Source organism: Equus caballus, chromosome 12 (assembly GCF_041296265.1).
Source record: "Equus caballus isolate H_3958 breed thoroughbred chromosome 12, TB-T2T, whole genome shotgun sequence".
In the NCBI taxonomy this organism is placed as follows: Eukaryota; Metazoa; Chordata; class Mammalia; order Perissodactyla; family Equidae; genus Equus; species Equus caballus.
The window spans coordinates 40,951,197-40,970,459 of record NC_091695.1 but is presented as its reverse complement, the minus strand read 5'-3'; the positions used below and the strand labels follow the sequence as shown (position 1 = coordinate 40,970,459).

Here is a 19,263-nt window from a genome sequence, read left to right as displayed (position 1 = left end):
GTCCCAGGGCAGATTCAATGGCTGGAATTACAGGGTGGAACGCACATCGCTCATAAGGTCTCATTCCCCAACCTACCACTACTATTTGGATAATAAAATGTTTGATCCCAAACCTTTTATTTATCTTTTCATGTCTCAAATGCCCATTTCATTACGAGGCATCAGGAGCGGTTAGAGAAGGAAGATGGCTCTGTCCCCTTCGCACCTACCCCTCACCTGGCGAGACCGGCTGTCTGCACTGAGGGCCCAAGGTGTGAAGATGAAGAGGGCCAGCACCTGTGAGGGGTCCACTGTGGGTGCAGAACCGGTTCTCTGAGCCACAGCCTGTCACCCATTGCGGCAAATGCACCTGAGCTCTCATGGCTCGCACAGCTCTTGGGTTTCCATTTGGGAATAATGGTCACCACTGAAACGTTTGCGTGAGCTCACCTTAGCTACTTCCCCAAGCCTCACCTGCAGCTTATAATGAGAGCAAATCTCACCAAATTACGTCACGCACACAGGCATTTATTAAACACGTGTTCACCACGGAGGCACAGAGCGTTCATCCATCCTGTTCTGAAAGTTCAATGAAGACACAAGCCTCTGTCCTTTTAGGTGCTGTGACCCCATCTTGTGTGAAAGGTTCACTCAGCACAGGATTCTGTTGCGGGAACAGTCAGTCTTAGGTAACCAGAAATGCATCCCACAGGGAGGGCACGGGCACATCCAGAGATCAGCTTCAGGTGCCGCTCCGAAAGAACGGTCTGCAGGCTTCTCTCTCACACTCGGTTCCCACAAGGCGGGGAGGGTCTAAGATGCGGTAGCCAGTCCACCTTCCGTGAACAGCACCCACTTCACCAGTGAGAGGTCCTTTCTAGCCCCTGTTACGCTGATCATCGAGTCCTTAATTTGTCCAAGGAAAAACCAGTGTGCTGATTCGAAACACATCCGGTGATCAGAGATAAAGACATTGTGGTAGCCGCTTCTTTCAGACACAGCGCCAGCCTGCTGTCCTGGGTGTGGTTTCCTGAGTAGAAGCTGGCCACACCTGGGAGTCTTTGGGGGAACCCAGCCTCCATCCTTCTTGTTTCTGAGGCAGCAGGAGAATGCTCCTAGGGACTGAGCATGACTCCTTTCTGGAAAAGTCTAAAGGGAGGAGGTCAGCTAGAGCTGCCCAGAGAGCAAAGCAGACAGGGAGGGCGTAGAGAGCAGTCTGATGGGGCCAACACGTGCCCTGAGGAGGAAAGGCAGAGGGGATCCCCACAAACCTGGCCTCCTGCCTTCACTCCTCACCAGCCCTCCCGAGGAAATCCACAGAGCCCTCCGCCCCCCTCATCTCCTGAAGCTCCCAGAGCAGGACTCGCCCTCATGCTGTGTAGGATGCAGGGGGCTCCTGGGAAATATGTAGTGGGTTTCATCTTCACGTCCCCCACCTCCCACTTCAGCGTCCCTCCTTCCTGACACCTTGTTGCTTCCCCTACTCCCACCTTGATCACTTATTTCAAAGAATCCACCTGCCACAGACACACCCACCTCCCCACCACCCTGGTTCCAGGCTACACACACCCTCACACACAAACACACACCAAGACTTACTCGTCCGAAGTCCCATTTCTTCCATGTTCTACCAGACAGCTGAAAGCCATGAAAGGACTCATTTTTACTAAAATACCAGTGGCTCAAAAAGAGATTGAATGTAAATGTCATGTGAGAAGGCAAATGCTAAAATCTGAATTCAATATGGCAAATTTCAGGCAGAGGTGGGCAGATAGAAACAGACTGGGGTTAGGAGGCCGTCCCCCCAAAACCTGCAGAGAGACCAATGGGAGCGACTGGTGCTGACTCTGGCAGGTTTCCAGGTGACCCAGCCACGAGGAGCTGGGACACTGGCCCTTTCTCTGCAGCGAGAGGGGCTGTTGAGGGGTCCACGTGCTCTCAGCACTGCTGTTACCTTGGCAGGTGGCTCCCCTGAGCACCTGTCCCCTCACCCAGGGCAGCACAGGGTCTCTCCCCTGGAGAACGTCTCTGTGGGGCATCCAGTTGGCTGGCTGCCCTGAGAGCTCACTTGTTTCTCTTATGTCCTTGTCGTCCCGGATCTCAACCACCTTCAGAACATGGTGATTCTGGTGGATGCACATAGAGGAAAACTCCCAGCCATCCACCAGGCAGGAGGGCAGCATTGGGGACTTCCCTGTGTCCTGCCAGCTGTCCCACAGCTGCGAGATGGGGACAGAGATGCTGTCTTACAAAAGTAACAGAATGACATTGAAAGAGGAACCTGCATCATACTACACAGGCCTCAGGATTCTTGTTTCTCCAGCACCAGTCTGGATTAACTTTTCCTGAGCTGAGTCTTTTCCTAACTTTTCCTGAGTCTGTGGAATATATGCGTGCTCTCTAAAGCAAGTTATAGCCCTAAAACAAAGTTTTCTTGAGACCAAGGATTGTCCAGAGGCAGCACAACCATTTTATGAGCTTATCAGGAGAAAGTGCAGAGTGATGTCAGCATCGTGGCAGAGTGAGGTCTCTCAGACATCCTTCCCCTCCAATACACAAAGGAAAAAAACATCCATACTCCAACAGAGGACACCCAAACACAACACAAAAAACGTCAGATATATCCACACAGCCATATGACGGAGGGCGGAGAGGCTGGAACCCCTCTCAGAGGAGCTGGAATGGAGTATGAGAAATGTTCACTCCCTCCCTTGAGTTCTGTAATCTGGGACCCCAGGAGGCCTCCTAGAGGGAAGGAATGGGGGAGGGGACGTTCATTCTTGGCAACATCAGGGACTCCCAAGGGCCCTTGCAGCCTGGAGGGAAGCCCTCTGCCAGGGTGAAAGCTTTCCCCGGGGGATGGCCTCGTCAAGCCAACATCCCAGGAGAGTAGATAACAAGAGCAGAGGGAGAAAACCCTGAGAGCTCACAGGAGGAAGCGGTCCTCCTCTCACCCGCCCAGCACCCGGCTCCAGCCTCTGGGATCTTGGCTGAAGGCAGAGGGCTCAGCATACACGGCTCTTGACCCCCACCTAGTGGCACTAGGCAGTAACTGCGACCAAATAATGCCAGATGGGAAAGAACGGAGCCACTCCCTCTAGCAATATCAAAAACTATATTAGACCTCCAGACCAGAAAGAAAATGACAAGTACCCAGAAATCACTCCTGAGGATGCATAAATATGTAATATAAATGACAAAGAATTCAGAACAGCTATCATCAGAAAACTCAACGAGGTAAAAGAGAAGGTAAGGAAACAATTTAATGAGTTCAGGAGCTACTTCACAAAAGAGACTGAAACTATAAAGAAGAATCAATTAGAAATATTAGAGATGAAAAACACAATGGAAGAAGTAAAACAAAATATGGATTCCCTGAACGCTCAAGCAGACACCATAGAGGAGCGTATCAGCATAATTGAAGTCAGACATGTTGAAATGCTCCAGATAGAGGAGGAGAGAGAACTAAGACTGAAAAGAAATGAAGAAAGTCTCTGAGAAATATCCAACTTAATTAGGAAATGTAACATAAGAATTATAGGTATTCAAGCAGGAGAAGAGAAGGAGAATGGAGCAGAAAGCTTGTTCAAAGAAATAATAGCAGAGAACTTCCCAAACCTAGGGAAGGAAATTCATGTGGAAGAGGCCTCCAGATCTCCTAAATATGTCAATGTAAAAAGACATACTGTAAGGCATATAGTAGTGAAACTGGAAAAACTGAATGACAAAGAAAGAATACTAGGGGCAGCAAGGCAGAAGAAAATAACCTACAAAGGAACCCCCATCAGGCTTTCAGCAGATTTCTCTTCAGAAACCTTACAGGCTAGGAGAGACTGGAATGACATAGTCAAATCATTGAGGGACCAAAGCTTGCAGCCAAGAATACTCTATCCAGCAAAAATATCCTTCAGATCTGATGGAGAAATAAAAACTTTCCCAGACAAACATAAGCTAAGGGAATTCATAGCCATGAGACCCCTCCACCCCCCAAGAAATCTTCAAGAAGTCCCTCATACCTGAAAAAAAGAAAGGAGAAAGGGGTTACAAAGCATGGAGTAAGGAGCTAAATAGGTAGACAGAGTCATAGCAGGATAGCAAATACTCAAGTATAGCATTAAAGACAAAGGGAAGGAAAACACCAAAAACAAAGATAATCTTGTCATTGTAACCACAAACTCATAACACAAGATGGAATAAGATGTGAGAAAAACAACTTAGGAGAGCAAGAGGAAAGGGACTGAATCGGTTTAGTCTAAGGAAATTAGAGGCCATCAGAAAAGGACTATCTTATCCACAAGATTTGGAATCCAAACCTCAGGGTAAAGACTAAGCAGAAAAGCAGAACAGAGACACAAATAATAAATAAGGAGAAAACAAGGGAACGTGGTGTAAAAAACTACATCACTTGATTGGTAGACCAAAATAAACAGGACGAGAAACAGAGGAAATGCAGGAGAACCAGAAAATGAGTGATAAAATGGCAACATTAAGCCCTCATATATCAATAATCACCCTAAACACAAATGGATTGAATTCTCCAATAAAAAGACACGGAGTGACGAGATGGATTAAAAAACAAGACCCAACAATATGCTGCCTCCAGGAAACACATTTCAGCTCCGATGACAAACACAGGCTCAGAGTGAAGGGATGGAAGATGATACTCCAAGCCAATGGCAAACAAAAGAAAGCAGGTGTCACAATGCTTATATCAGACAAAGTAGACTTCAAGATGAGACAGGTAGAGAGAGACAAAGAGGGGCAGGATATAATGATCAAAGGGACACTCCGTCAAGAAGAAATAACACTATAAATATTTACATACCCAACACAGGAGCACCAAAGTACGTAAAGCAACTATTAACAAACCTAAAAGAAAGACATTAAGAATAATACAATAATAGTAGGGGACCTCAACACTCCACTCACATCAATGGATAGATCATCCAGACATAAAATCAACAAGAAAACAGTGGCGTTAAACAAAAAGCTAGACCAGATGGACTTGATAGACATATATAGAACATTCCAGGCCAAAACTGCAGAATACATATTCTTCTCCAGTCCACAAGGAACATTCTCAAGAATAGACCATATGTTGGGAAACAAGGCAAGCCTCAATAAATTTAAGAAGATTGAAATAATACCAAGCATGTTTTCTGATCATGCTGCTATGAAGCAGAAATTAAGTACAAGAAAAAAGCTGAGAAAAGGACAAAGATGTGGAAACTAAACAACATGCTATTGAACAAGCAATGGATCATTGAAGAAATTAAAGGAGAAATCAAAAAATATCTGGAGACAAATGAAAATGAAAACATACCATACCAACTCATATGGATGCAGCATAAATGGTACTAAGAGGGAAATTCATCTCAGTACAGGCTCACCTTAATAAACAAGAAATTTCCCAAATAGGCAATCTCAAACTACACCTAACTGAATTAGAAGAAGAACAAACAAAGCCCAAAGTCAGAAGAAGGAGAGAAATAATAACAATGAGAGCAGAAATAAACACTATTGAAACAAAAAAGGCAGTAGAAAGGCTCAGTGAAACAAAGAGCTGGTTCTTTGAGAAGATAAATAAAATTGACAAACTCCTAGCCAGACTTACAAAGAAAAAGCGAGAGAAAGCTTAGGAGAAAGTACAGTATGCTTTTATTAATTACATTTACTTTTCACATTTTAGAGAAATCCAGTTCACAAAAGTCAGTCCAGAGGCTAGGGGTCTGCAACTGGTCTGGTGCATTTTTAAACATCACAGCAACACACTTCTGGTGGGCGTTACAGTGATGACGACTTTTTTCATGTAGAAGTTTTTCCTCCAATCACAGAGAGTTGTATTTTCTATGTATTAGATAATGAAATTGTTAATTAAGTAAACAACTTTTTATCGAGCACTATGGTAAGCCAGGCATTGTGAATAACGGGGGTCCCAGTTTAACAAATTCCAACAGTGCCAGCTCTGGGGGTCCCTGCAGGTCTAGTGGGGAGAGGGAAATTTTTAAAGAACCTCATGGATCAGTGTTCAATGGCAGCTGTGAGAATCGCCATGAAGGGCAGGTACGTGGATGCCAGAGAATCGTAAGGGGGATGTGACCTGGTCGTGTAGGCCAAGCTCCCCCTGGAAGGGCCTGGACACTTCCCCTGTCCATCGGGCTGGAGTAATTGATCCTGGACAGGACATGAGGCCCAGGAGGCGAGCCTTAGACAGCAGGAAGGGAGAAAGGCTCTCTCTCAGCCTTCTGGTTACTGGACCTGGACTCTGCACAGAGCAGCGGGGCCCTCTGACCAAAGGTAGCCCTGGGGCAAGGCAGGCATGGACCTTCTGGAACTTCAACATGGGGGCTGACATTTCAGCCTGGGGATTTGAGCAAGGTCCCCTTGGGTAGAAGTAATTATAAGTTATTCTCCTTGTTCTTCAACCTTGTGATAGCCCTGAGCTTCCAGGGGAGTCTTGTGAATAGTTCCGGCCTCGTCTGTACTGTGCTGGGGGCATTAAGGGGCCCACCAGCACTGCATGCTTGGGAAGGTACCGCTCAGGGGAGGGTGACATCTGTAATCCTCAAGGCAGAGTGGTAGGGGCTGTGGTGACCACCGGGGAGGATGGCCAGAGGGAGTGGCCATTCAGTAGGGTCACTGGTGGCAAAGGCTGGGTGAAGACGCACAAGAACATGGGGAACTGACACTTCTGAGACCACACCCAGGGCATGCTGGGAACTAGCAGAGGGATAGTCTGAAGTTGCACATTTTTTTTTTAAAGACTTTATTTTTTTAAAGCAGTTTTAGATTCACAGAAAAATTGAGAGAAAGTTACAGAGATTTCCCATAGGCCTCCTGCCCCCCTACATGCATCACCTCCCCCATGATCAACATCCTACAGCAGAGGATGCATTTTTGTTACAATTGGTGAACTAATATTGACACATGATAGCCACCCAAAGGCCATAGATGACATTAGGGTTCACTCTGGGTGCTGTACCTTCTGTGGGTTGGGACAGATGTATGATGACGTGTAGCCCCCACTTGGCATCATACAGAGTATTCACAGCCCGAAAGACCGAGGGGGCTAATTTTCAGCATTCAACCCAGGGGCAGCTTGAGCCGTGGCCATCTGCTCATGGAAAGCTACATAATTGCATCTGGTAGTCACAGCTGGGTAAGGATTAGACATTTGAGCTAAAAAAGAAAAACACTATCTAAAAACAGGGCTGAGGGAAGGAGGTCAGTGTAAACGTGCTGGGAGATGTTTATGTGTTGTCAGGGGATTCAAGCATCAGAGGATGTGAGTGGACTGGGAGGTAATGAAGTTTCTTCTTCTATTTTTTCACCCCGAGAGTAAAATGAATGTCTTTTATGACAATAGTCAGTCTACAGAATGATGTCGACGATCAACTGAGTACCTGCCAGTTACTAGACATCGGGCAGGGGTCTGCTACACATCCTTTCATTTGATCCTCACTATGTTACCGTGAAGTGGATCGTGGCCGCCATCTCAGAGAAGAAGGAACTGAGGCTCTGAGAGGCAAGAGCTCCCCCTAAGGTCACACAGCTAGACATTGCTGGGAGTACCAACAGGAGCTGAGTCAATGGTACGTTCTTCCTTTCTGGGTCAGAAGTCTACAAAAACACAGTGAAAGTGTGTCCCTTTCTGAAGGGACAGATAGATACATGTATCGATTCTTTGCTCTTGGTACAATTAGCCCATCCTCCAGCCAGTGAGAGAGGAAAAGCGAGAGAGGAAAAGCGAGAGAGGGAACTACATGCTGCCCAAGTGTGAGTGCCAGGCAGACAGAGTTGCTGTGGGAGGCCCTCTCCACTGGTCTCCACAGCGGCTTCTAATGCAGCATCCTGTGGCTTCGTCAGGCTGTAACTGGTTTTGACGTGATTTCTTCGAAGGGGCAAGGAACGCAGCAAGCCAGGGTACGAGTATGATGAGCATGATGAATATGATCAGCATGCCTATCACTACACACATGGCGTGTTCCACCTGGAAGTGAGCAGCCCGTGTTCAGAGTCCACAGCAAGTCCAGGCACTTCTCCCTCCCTCCCCAGGGCCTGGAATCCACGCTCATTCTCCCGTCCTCCCTGGGGCCTGGCCTCTCAGCTTCCCTCTGAGCTGGCCAGCCCGGAGTCCTCTCCCAGGGAGGGAGCCGGCTGTGTCCCAGAGGCCCCATTTCCTGGACAACGGGATGTCATGACCACTTAGTGGTGGGCTTGTCTGGGCTTGTCCTGACAGCCTGCAGGATGGGCTGATGGACTCATTTTGTGTGAGCTTCTGGGTGAGGACATTCCTTCCTGACTCGGGGTGGGTAGGGAGCAGTGTTTGTGCCTGATTCCCTGGGGCCGCTGCTCCGGGGGTGAGACTGGGGACTTGTTTGTGGTCTGGGTTCTGCCTGGGCAACTCCCCTGCGACGGAGGGGCTGTGGGGGAAGCTGAGGGGAGGTTTCGGGAAGCCATGGCACTTTAGTTCACTGTGCGCTGTGTACTGTCCACAAGTGCAGCCTGGAAACTTCCATCTCCAGCCCCACCTCAGCCCTGAACTCCAGACTCAAGTGTCCAACTGCTACACTATCTGCACCTAGATGTCCAACTGGGGATAAATAAATGACGAGCAATAAGATGTATTGGAATCTGTGAGGAAGCCATTCAGTGTAAAACTAATTCGTCCTGACCTTGTTTTTCCAGAAAGGGCTGACATGAACTGTCAAGCATGCATTGTACACCTGCTATAAACAGTTATAATGTCCCAAAGCCAAGGATGATGCCCTTAAACATAGGGATGCTGCCTCCCCCATATCAACATTTCTTTATAGATAAGCATTTCTTCCCAGAAACTAAGGATTAGTTACTGACCTGTCATGCTCATCTCATGACCCCAGACCTGCTGACCACTGACCTGCTGTGCCAGCAAAGCATCTCGTGTTGGTAGTAAAAGGCATCTTCCTGTCATATTTGATGTATGTTCCTTGTCCCAAGATGGCATATAACCACTCTGTACACCCCATTGCTTCGGAGTGCTTCCTTCCTTGGTGAAGGTTGCTTTCTCCCAGGTCGTCATCCTCCAAACTGGCTCATGTCATAAACTCACCCCAGCTTTCTTTTATACATTGATTATGAATTATTTGCTCTGGCCTCCTCAAACATCCTGTTACTGTCCAAACTCTTGATTTCTCCCCATAAACCTGCTCCTCCCGTCCTCATGCTCATCTCTTGCAGGGTCGCCCATCCACCCAACCACTTGGGCCAGGAGCCCTGGAGGTGCTGTAGTGTGGCAGGAACAAACAAAGACTCTAGACAGGGACGGCTGGGGTTTGAATCCTGCTTCTGCCACTTATTAGCTATGTGTTTTGGGATAATGAATCTGGAAGACTATGAAAGCGTCTAGAGTAGAAGCTGTGCTCCAGATCTGACATAAAAATGTTCCTGAGCTCTTACATAGGCCCCCTGACCTTGAGCATCCATTGCCTGAGTGCTTTTGGGGGACTTAGGAGACCCGCCATGGTCCTGGGTTGGCCCAGACAACTCTGGGAGCTTCAGTAGCTGCCTGTCAGGGTGGACTTAGAGCTGAAGGGTCCCAGAAGGTCAAAAGTGGCCAGGACTCCAGAGACCCTCCAACTAACTCTTCCTCCTGCACTTGCGGAAACTGAGGCCCAGAGAGGAAGTAACCTGTCCAGAAACACTCTGTGGCTTAGAAGCAGATCCCAGATTTGAGCTCAGACATCCTCGCTCCCAGCCAGCGGGTCCCTGAGAGCCCATTTTGCATCCTTCACAGTGATTCTCCCCTCTGGCTGCACAGCCGCTCACCCCCACCCCAAGCAGACTTCCAGGAGGGACAGGGACCACCCCAAAGAGGGCCTTACCTGCCTGCTGCTGGCTGCGCCGTATCTCAGTTCGGTGGCAAAGCGCTCACAGTTCATGCTCAGAACACTGTACTTCTTCTCTTCACCAACCATCTCCTTCGCAGCACTGATGCTCTTGTACACAGGCTGTGGTCTGTATTTGTGGTCCAAGTAGTTATTGACCCGATAGCGGCAGCCCCCCGCTACATCCCTCAGGGGCTGCTGTTTCACCTCTGCTCTGCCGCTCAGAATAGAGTTGATGCTGGAAGAGCCAGCCCCAGGGTACTCACCTGGAATCAGAGAGAGTGTCACCCAGAGCTGTAAGTGAAGGCAAGGTAGTGAGAGAGAGGGGGGCAGGACGAGAAAGAAGCATGAAGGGAATCCACCAGTGAGCTTTTGCTGTAGGTCGTTTCACAAATGTGAGTGGAGGAGTCACAGATTTTTCTCTTTTAACTCAACGAGCTTCGAGTATTTTTCAACTCGATGACTGACGGGATTGTCATGGCTGCTGTCGCATTCTGTTTAATGAATGTACATCTATTTGACCAATCCCCTATTAGTGAACATTGAGGTTCTCAAATTTAGCCATTATACTCAATGACAGTAAATCATATTTTTATTTGTTTATCCCTGTGTACTTGTGAATTTCAGAAAGAGATCACATTTGTTTTAGTACCCACTGTGTTTCAGACACTATGCTGGGCAACTTTTCACATATTACCTAATTTAATCTCCTTTTTAACTTTCAAGGTAAATATTATAATCTCCATTTTACGACCAATATTAGACCCAGAGAGACATTTTCAGACTTTTCTGTGCTGTGGAAAGTGCTAGAACCCGAATGTGAAACTGCCTCTCTCAAGCTCCAAAGGGCAGGCTCCTTCCATGGCGCTGAGCTGAGCCTTAGGGAATCTCTCACGTGAGTGTCTTCTCTCCTAGGACCCGGCACCGCTCTGGGCACATGGAGAGGGCCACAGAAGAGCCATCAGCTCATGGAATCCAAATTCCATCCTAGGGTGAGTCCAGGTTTAATTTTTTAAGACGGAGAGTCACTAATGAGGTCACTAATTAAGCATGTTTATTTTAAGTTTCTAATCTAAAGTCAGATATTTGCACTTAGAAGCAATGTCCTTAAAAAACAACTGTCCACACCCCGGAAGTTAGACACAAAAAGGATCAAACGTCCTCCCTGTGATGCTTTCTCTGACAGGCTCCCCTCAGGGTCATCTGGATGAAGTGGACTTGTTTTACCATTTACCATCAATTCAGATATTTTTACAGTTCTGCCAAGGTAGATGACAACCTGTAGAAAACTGATAAGCTGCAAATATATGATTCAGATCATCATGACAACGATTTTTGTCCAGTAAGAATGCAGATGCTGGGGCCAGCCCGGTAGCCGAGTGGTTGAGTTTGCGCGCTCGGTTCGGCGGCCCAGGTTTTCATCAGTTCGGATCCTGGGCGCAGACATGGCACCGCTCATCAGGCCATGCTGAGGCGGCATCCCACATGCCACAACTAGAAGGACCCACAACTAAAAACATACAATTATGTCCCAGGGGAGTTTGGGGGGAAAAAGGAAAAATAAAATCTTACAAAAAACCAAACAGAATGCAGATGCTTGGCGGAGGAGAGAACATCGAAGGTTGTGGCTCTGAAGGACACAAACCATTTGCATCTAATTTGACAGGCTTATTCCAGCCTTTTTGTCTTTCATTGACTATACATACATCTGTTCCCTGCATTCTCCTTTTAACTGGCTCTGTCATCCTGCTGCTTCTGTTATCAATGACTTAAATAAATTGTTCAATGTGCTCACTATGCACTTGTATGAGAATTGTTTTTGATGTGTAAAGCTCTGAGGGCTGCTTCTCTTCAGGACTGTTAAGTAAATACTCTCAAGACACCTTGTCTGTGAAACCGGATGAGTACAAATGACACCACACTGAGAAACATGGTTCTTTCTTTAAGACCATGGACCCTCAGAATCTTTGCTGGTTGAAGTCATATGAGAGTCTGCATACCAGGGAAAACTGGTCAGCTGGACAGATCTGAGTGCTGAAGGCCCCCAGCTTCACTGGATGAGCCCACAAACCTCTTTTCCTGCTTCTGTCAGGACCTATGGGAACCCCTGTGATGACTCAACAGGACATGGATGTGGGGTCTGCTCAAGTGCTGCCCAGGGAAAATCCACCTCCGGGTTCCCCTGCTCGGCTCTTTCTTCCCATTGATCTCATTATCTGAGCAAACATTTAAAAAATTATATTTTCAACAGTCCTTACTTGGAGGACCGAGATGGATCACATCACCACCTTCCATGTAGATGGCCCAGTGCTCGTAGTCAGTGCGGAAAATCTCAGTCAGGCCTCCAGGTTCAGGTTCCACACAAAACTGCAACAGAAAAACCCGAGATGGTGTTGACAGGCGTCTAGGCAACAGCAGATTCCTCACTGGTGAGCTGCAGCTCAGACCGGGGACCCCCTTGCTGATATTCATCACTTGGTGAGAGCCTAGGGTTGGGGGAAGAGCTCCTGGTCCCTCTGAGGTCCTCAGCCTGCTGTCACTTTTAGAGGTTCCCCCACAACCAGGAGCTGGAAGCCTGGAAAAAATGACCTTGTGGGGGCTGGCCCCGTGGCCGAGTGGTTAAGTTCGCGTGCTCCGCTGCAGGCGGCCCAGTGTTTCGTTGGTTTGAATCCTGGGCGCGGACATGGCACTGCTCATCAAACCACGCTGAGGCAGCGTCCCACATGCCACAACTAGAAGGACCCACAACGAAGAATATACAACTATATACCAGGGGGCTTTGGGGAGAAAAGGGAAAAAAATAAAATCTTTAAAAAAAAAAAATGACCTTGTGAAGTGGGAGAGTGGGGATCTGTGCAGTGTGTATATTATGCGTGTGTGTGTTGTGTGATGTGTGTGCATGACACGCATGTATGTATATTCATGTTATGCCTATATGTAGGTTTGTTGTGTGTATGTGTGATTGTGTATGTGTATGTTGTGTGTGTTGTGTGTATGTGTGTGTGTTCTGTGTGTGTACTGTGTGTGTGTTATGTGTGCACATGTGTATACTGAGGATGCAGATACATATATGCAGGTACATTGTGCCTGTGCTCCTGAGTGTGTTGACATGACAGCCTGCATGTGGCAGCCCCAAGCACATCCCCAGCAAAGTCGGGCAGGTGAGTCCTCAGTTTCCCTATCCTTCCTAGATGGACCCTCAAGTCCTCATCGTGCCTCCTGTCCCTGGCTGTGCATGGTGGCACCAGGCACCTCCTCCTCCTCAGACTCTGTTTCCTTCAGCCTCAGGACGCCCATCATTGGAGATACCCACCTGAGAGACACCAACTGACATCATCCTAATGGGACCTGAGCCTTTGGGGGGACCCTGAGGGGCCACCCAGCTTCCAGCACTGAGGGGGCTGCTGCACGCACACAGCCGGCCTCTGTGGGCCCTTCTCCTACAGTAACTGCAACATCCACCACTCCTCCAAGGGAGGGAGCATCCCTCTGCTGCTCAGGGGGGAAGCTGAGGATCAGAGAGGTGAAGGGACTTGTGTGAGAACAGTCAGCTGGGAAGCAGCCGAGCTGGGTCTTCTCCGCCGCGTCTCCCCCGGGTCTGACTCATCCCTGCCTTCCTCCCCTTCCACAGCCCTTCCCCTCCTCACTGTCCTGGCCCAGGGCACTGCAGCTTCGTGACTGGAGAATTTTTTAGGTTCTCTCCCTCTCTGTGCCTGATCTCAAGGAATGACAAACCTCCTGCATCCCTCATTGCAGGCTGCCCCATCTGAGACCAGGGGTCAGCTGACCTTGATGTCTTCCTCACGCCAATACCAACAACCAACGCTGACCCGGGAGGTTTCTCCTGAACTCACTTCCTCGTCCACCTTCCACCCACTGACGTGGTTCAGTGCAGCCCTGTCCCTGCCTCTGGGGAACTCTGGGAATTGCCCAGATTCTAGGTACTGGGAACTCTGGGAATTCAGGGAACTCCCCCACAGTTATCCAGACTGGCCCCTCTCCCCCTGTCCCTCCCTGCCACTCCACATCCGGTCTCCCCAGGACCCACTGTGGCCCTCCCAGAGGGCCCATCTGGCCACGACTTTCCACTGGCCCCAGGGCACAGGGCACGACTTTGGGCAGCTCCCAGCCCCTTCATGACCAGCGCCCCCTCATCTCTCCTCACCCTCCCTGTGATCTGTGCTGCCCCCAGGCTGACTGAGTCACTTCCTGTCCCTCACCCCAAAGCTTGCTGTTGTCTCTGATGCTCTGCAAATGAGGTATTTCTGTCCCCGAACACCTACCCCCCACCCCCCACTCAACCTCTCTCCTCCCATCAGACATCACTCTTCTGAGAAACTGCCCGGAAAGCCCCAGCCTGGCTTGGTGGCCGCTCTCTGGGTCCCCAGGCTCCCCGGCACCTCCACTTCTCCCTGTATGGACTGTGTGCCTGTCTGCACACCCTCTAGGCTTTGAGCTCCATTCAAGCCGGATCCTGTATACTTGTCATTTCCCGCCTCCCTGCATCTCTGGGATCCAGCGAAGGGTCTGGCTTGGAATGGGGGTCAAGGAAATGTACGTGGAAGAGGCCTGGAGGGTCACCGGGACAGGTCTCCCGCCCAGCACCTCCTCCATCTCAGCCAGGCGGGACAGGCCCAGAGACCGTCTTCAGTTTGGAATCACAAAGAGATTTTTCACTCTGAAGCTAACAGGCTAAGGCAAGGCCCGGGCTCCGTCCACAGCAGCTGGTGGGAGACGAACTGTGAGCTTGGGCCCTGCCTGTAGGGAGACGGGCTCCCAGGCAACAGAGCCCTGATTCTGTTCTGGCAGCAAGAAAGCCCTTCCTCAGAGCCCGGTTATACCCAGGGTGGTCTGCCCTCTAGAGTGTTCAGTGTGACCTCCAAGATTTCCCATTTCTAATAATAGCCCGAGTCAGCTGGTTCCTTTTCAGCTGCACACCACCGAGCTCTGCCTGCCCCTCCCTGGAACTTGCGTCAATCTGCAGATCAGGGCTGATGAGAAGGGAGGTTTCAGAGTCAGAATGCTGAAATTCGAATGCACTTAGTAAGGCAGGACAAATGCCGTGGGGGAAAGAGGAGAGAGACAGGACTGGAGCTGGGAAGGCCCCAAACTCCAGCCAGCAGCTGAGGCAGACAAGGTGGGGGGTTCACTCACTTCCCAGTTCCAGGGCCCCCCCATGATCCACATCCCAGCTACCCCCAGCTCAGGCAGCCACAGCTCCCAGACACCCACAGCTCCTCCCACACAGGGGTCCCAGCCGCCCACACACACTGTGCCAGACACAGAGGAGAGGCTTACAGTGCTAGAAGGCTTCTCAGTCCACAGGCAAAGGGACTTTTAAATCACAAATACAGTTTTGCACAAAAGCCTTCTACAGCATTTCCGAGCTCTGTAGTTAACTCTGCCCAAGGCCAGGAACCCAGACTGAGCTCTTTGCAGCAGCAGAGTGGCCCCCCAGCAGTAGAGCCACTGATGGAAATGTCCCAGGGACTTACCTGAGCCATGGCGTCCCGGGGCTCTGGGGTTCTGCTGCTCCTGCATCAGCTTTTATACCAAAGTCGAGACTTTCACTTTTGCTTTCCTTCTGACACCCTTTAAAAATAACTCCACACTAAACATTTTTTAAAGAGACTAAATATTTGCTCTAAAGGGAAAGGCCAATGGTTATTTATATCAAAACATGGAATCACTGGTGCCTTTAAGCCACTGGAAGCAGTCAGAGCAGGAGGGGAGCCTGAGAAGCTGCCCCTGCCTGAGAGACCCCAGGTCTCTCCCAACAGAAGCCCTGGGCCAGTGTTCCTGCTGCACGAAGGGGCGGCATTTAGAGGCACAGAGGTGTCAACCCTCAGGGGACGCTATAGGCCATTGTCTGGTAACGACTTCAGAAAATATTGGGTCAGGAGCCATGGGCCAAGCCAGATGGGTACAGTGTTCCATGGGGAAAGCCTTCAGATGGTGGGTGCGCTGGATCATGTGGGGCCCAGGAGCTCATTGCCCCCACAGGTTGCATGTGGCTGCAAGAAGCAGAAGAGAGGTTTCAACAGCCTGTCTCTGTAACGGGAAACCAGGAGGCCGGTGACTCAGGTTCAGTTCAGCAGCTCAAAGGCCACTGAGGACCCAGGCTTTTCCTTCACACTGGACCTGTGTCTGTGGTCACACCCTGCGTGGTCCACGATGGCTGCAGCAGCCTCAAGTGGCACATTTTCACGTGGCAATGTCCAAAAGCAGTAGAGGGAGATGTTTCTCATCAGCTGTCCCTTTTTTTCAGGGAGTAAAATCTTTCCCACAGTCCCCTGGCTGTCTTGCTCCCACCTTTCACTGTCCAGATCTGGGTCACATTTTCACTCCCAAACCAATCATGGGTAAAGGGGAAGGGCCTTCCTGGCAGGCTCAGACCATCATGATGCATCGGCTGGATCTGTGGAGGGGCTCCTGCTGCTCTGTGAACAGCAGGGCTCTGTGAGCCTGGGAGAAGGTGATGCGTGACAGTGATGTGTATGTAGCGGGGTGGCTAATGACTAGGCAACCAGCACATAAAATAAACTCACCTACTTCCATCCACCATAACAAACAGCTTTATTATGAGATTACAATGAGGCTGGAACCAGTTCTCAATAATCACCTGATTCCCTATAGGATCTGGCATGAAAGTGGGGGTGGTTGACTCACTGGAGACTGGAAGAGTACGCAGCAGGCTTGTGGATATCGGCAGAGCCCCCATCAGAGAGAGCTTGCGCCCAGGGCACTCAGGAAGGGAACGGCCTCTCCCAGCATCAGCCCCCACCCCAGGTTCCTTTGACCAGACAGAGCTCCAGACACAGGGGTCCAAAGTCCCTTGGCTCCTCTGTTCCTGTCCCCAGGCCTGGCACTGCCCGTTCTGTTTCCAAAAGAGCTTAATGTGTAAAAGAAGTAAAAGATTCACTGACTGTTCACCTCCTTGCATTAAAGTCATGTTCAAAACGGAAAAAGAAAAAAGAAAGCAGCCAGGCCTTGTCTCTTTCAAGTAGTGTCACGTTGGGTCATCGCCTGACCTCTCCTGGTCTCAGTTGTCTCCTCTTTAAAGTGGGGGCTTCATCTTTGTCAGCAGAGAGGCAGTGAGCCTGTGGACCTGGAGCTCCAGAAGGTGGCGACTCGGGTCATTGCTGGCCCAGCTGGAGCCACCTCTGTCACTGGGCTTCAGTTACCGAGGCCCGTCTTCAGGGTAGAAGCCGTCAGGAGGATTCTGCCGCTGAGCTCTGTGCCTCTCCCCTCAGCTGCTCCTCTCCTGCTTCCACATCTGGGATGTGACTCTTGCCTCACCTTCCAGCCTTCTTTCCTCCTCAGCGGCTCTGCTGTCAGGTTGGCTCAGCTCTTGAGCAGTTTGTGGCATCGATCCTCCCTGAGAAATATTCAGCTGGCTCTGGGATTTATCCCCACAGATATTTCTAGGGTCCTCCCTCATGTCACAACATAACCTCCCGTGTCTGCCAGAAGAGCAGGGAGGACGAGGCATCTGAGGGCAGAGGTAGTGCCAGTCATCGAGGGTGCATTGCTCCCTAGGTGAGCAAGAGCCAGTGGCAGTCGAGGGTCTAACTCTGAGATGACGATCTCATGCAATACCCAGCACACGGTAGGACCTCACCTTGGACCTTTAATCAACAAGTATCGACTGAGCACCTACTGTGTGCCAAGCACTGTTGTGGGCATTTGGGGATCCATCAGTGAAGAAGACTGATAAAAATCGGTGCCATTGTGGTTCTCACCTTCCTGTTGGGGAGATAGATTTAGTAAGTTAGTAAGATAGATATGATGTGAGATGGCCAAATGCTGAGAAAAATGGAGAAGGAAGGGGAATAGGGATGATGGGGAGGTGAGATTTCAGATAGTGTGGCTGGGGACGGCCTCACTGAGGAGATGACCTTTGAGTCATGAACACAAGGAGGTGGGAGGGAGCCCTTCACACATCCATAGAGAGAGTGTCCCAGGCAGGGAAGCAGCCATTGCAGAGGCCTTGAGCCTGCAGGTGTCGGCCAGGGTATCCGAAACCAGGGAGCAGGTCATAGGAGATGACAGCCGAGAGGGACCAAGAGCCCGATGTACATGGGCTGCAGGCTGTTGTCCCCGTGTTGATGTTTACTCTGAATTAGATGGGAGCCAGGGGAGGGTTGGGGCACAGCGGTGACGTGCTCTGACTCATGCAGTTTTCACAGACTACGTCTGGCTCCCGTGTTGAGTATAGTCTGTGGAGTCGAGAGTGGAGGGAGAAGAGCAGTTTGCAGTCTTCCAGACACCAGAGGAGCAAGAAGTGATTCGATTCTTGATGTGCTTTGAAGGTAGAGTATGTCAGTTTGCTACGGGTGCCATTACATATACCACAGACTAGGTGGCTTCAACAAGAGAATTTGATCTTCTCATGATTCTGGAGCCTAGAAATCCAAGATCAAGGTGTCAGCAGGTTTGGGTTCTTCTGAGGCCTCTCTCCGTGGCTTGTAGATGGCCGCCGTCCCCCTATGTCTTCATATGGTCGGCCTTCTGTGTTTGTCTTAATCTTTTCTTCTTGTAAGAACACCAACTGGATTAGTACCCAACCATGTGACCTCGTCTAACTTATTTACCTCTTAGAGACCCTATCTCCAAATACAGTCATTTTCTGTGGCACTAAGGGTTAGGACCTCAACATCTGAATTTGGGGGGGACACAATTCAACCTATCACATTGACTTTCTGGCATAGCAGTATAATCCGGGTTTGTCTTGTACTTTCCCTGCCCTGACCCGGGAATCAGTCATTTCTCCAAGGAGCCTGGTTCCTTTCAATGGATAATGGTATGTACAACACAAAATTGGATCATTTAAGGAACTTCTAACTAATTTCTATACCTGGGAGCCAAAAATATCTTGATGGGGACATTGAGCCTTTCTCTCTAAAACACTGTAACACACCCCACCGACAGGATTTTCCTTTGGGAGTGCAGGGTCCCCTCCAATTTACAGCCTTTCCCCTACTGCCCAACATCTGGAAATTGCAGTTACCTGATGGAGAGAGGGAGAGAGGCTCCTTCTGGCGGTGGTTGTGGGAGACCAGCAGTACGTTCCCATTAATTTTTGTCTCTCTGGGTGTCAGCTCCTGGGGATGGGTGTGCTGGGGCTGGAGAGGGAATCTGAGGAAGGAATCCTGTGGCATGTGGCCATGGACACAGTGGGCAGGAGGAACATGGTCTGGCCCTGAGGTCAGTCTGAAAAGAGGGAAGGGGAGACAGCAAACTCCCAGGTCTCCTGGGTTGTGCGTGGTGCTCACACTGAATGTGCTTGCTCATGGGGCACATGTGTCCACCTGCACAGAAACAGAAAACACCTCACACACGCAGACAAAGTGAGTGCACACACAATATACTCATGCACACACACACCTCCCTGGACAAACCCTCGTCTTCCACATCT

At 49.7% G+C, this 19,263-nt stretch overlaps 1 protein-coding gene across 4 annotated transcripts; it reads right to left on the bottom strand.

Annotated features, from left to right (window-relative positions):
- Positions 1–5,614: 5,614 nt before the first annotated feature.
- LOC100053687 (phospholipase A and acyltransferase 4) lies at positions 5,615–17,591 on the bottom strand. 4 transcript variants are annotated; one of them, XM_070230054.1, is made up of 5 exons: positions 15,341–15,857; positions 12,104–12,212; positions 10,112–10,139; positions 9,843–9,975; positions 5,615–7,969 (listed from the first exon to the last, which is right to left on the bottom strand). In XM_070230054.1, exons 1-5 carry the CDS (start codon positions 15,347–15,349, stop codon positions 7,739–7,741), a joined length of 510 nt encoding a protein of 169 aa, XP_070086155.1. In that variant the 5' UTR covers positions 15,350–15,857; the 3' UTR covers positions 5,615–7,738. The 4 variants fall into 4 exon arrangements, with proteins under 4 accessions (XP_070086155.1, XP_023510024.2, XP_070086156.1 ...); XM_070230056.1 differs by having other exon boundaries at positions 7,142–7,969; positions 9,847–9,975; positions 15,341–15,479; XM_023654256.2 differs by lacking the exon at positions 10,112–10,139 and having other exon boundaries at positions 9,843–10,111; positions 15,341–17,591.
- Between the last annotated feature and the right edge of the window lie 1,672 nt (positions 17,592–19,263).

Coding starts and splice junctions, on each gene's coding strand:
- LOC100053687 (XM_023654256.2), bottom strand. Junction 10,112..12,103: donor GATCCATCTCGGTCCTCCAA/GTAAGGACTGTT, acceptor CTCTGATTCCAG/GTGAGTACCCTGGGGCTGGC. Junction 7,970..9,842: donor GCGCAGCCAGCAGCAGGCAG/GTAAGGCCCTCT, acceptor GCTCACTTCCAG/GTGGAACACGCCATGTGTGT.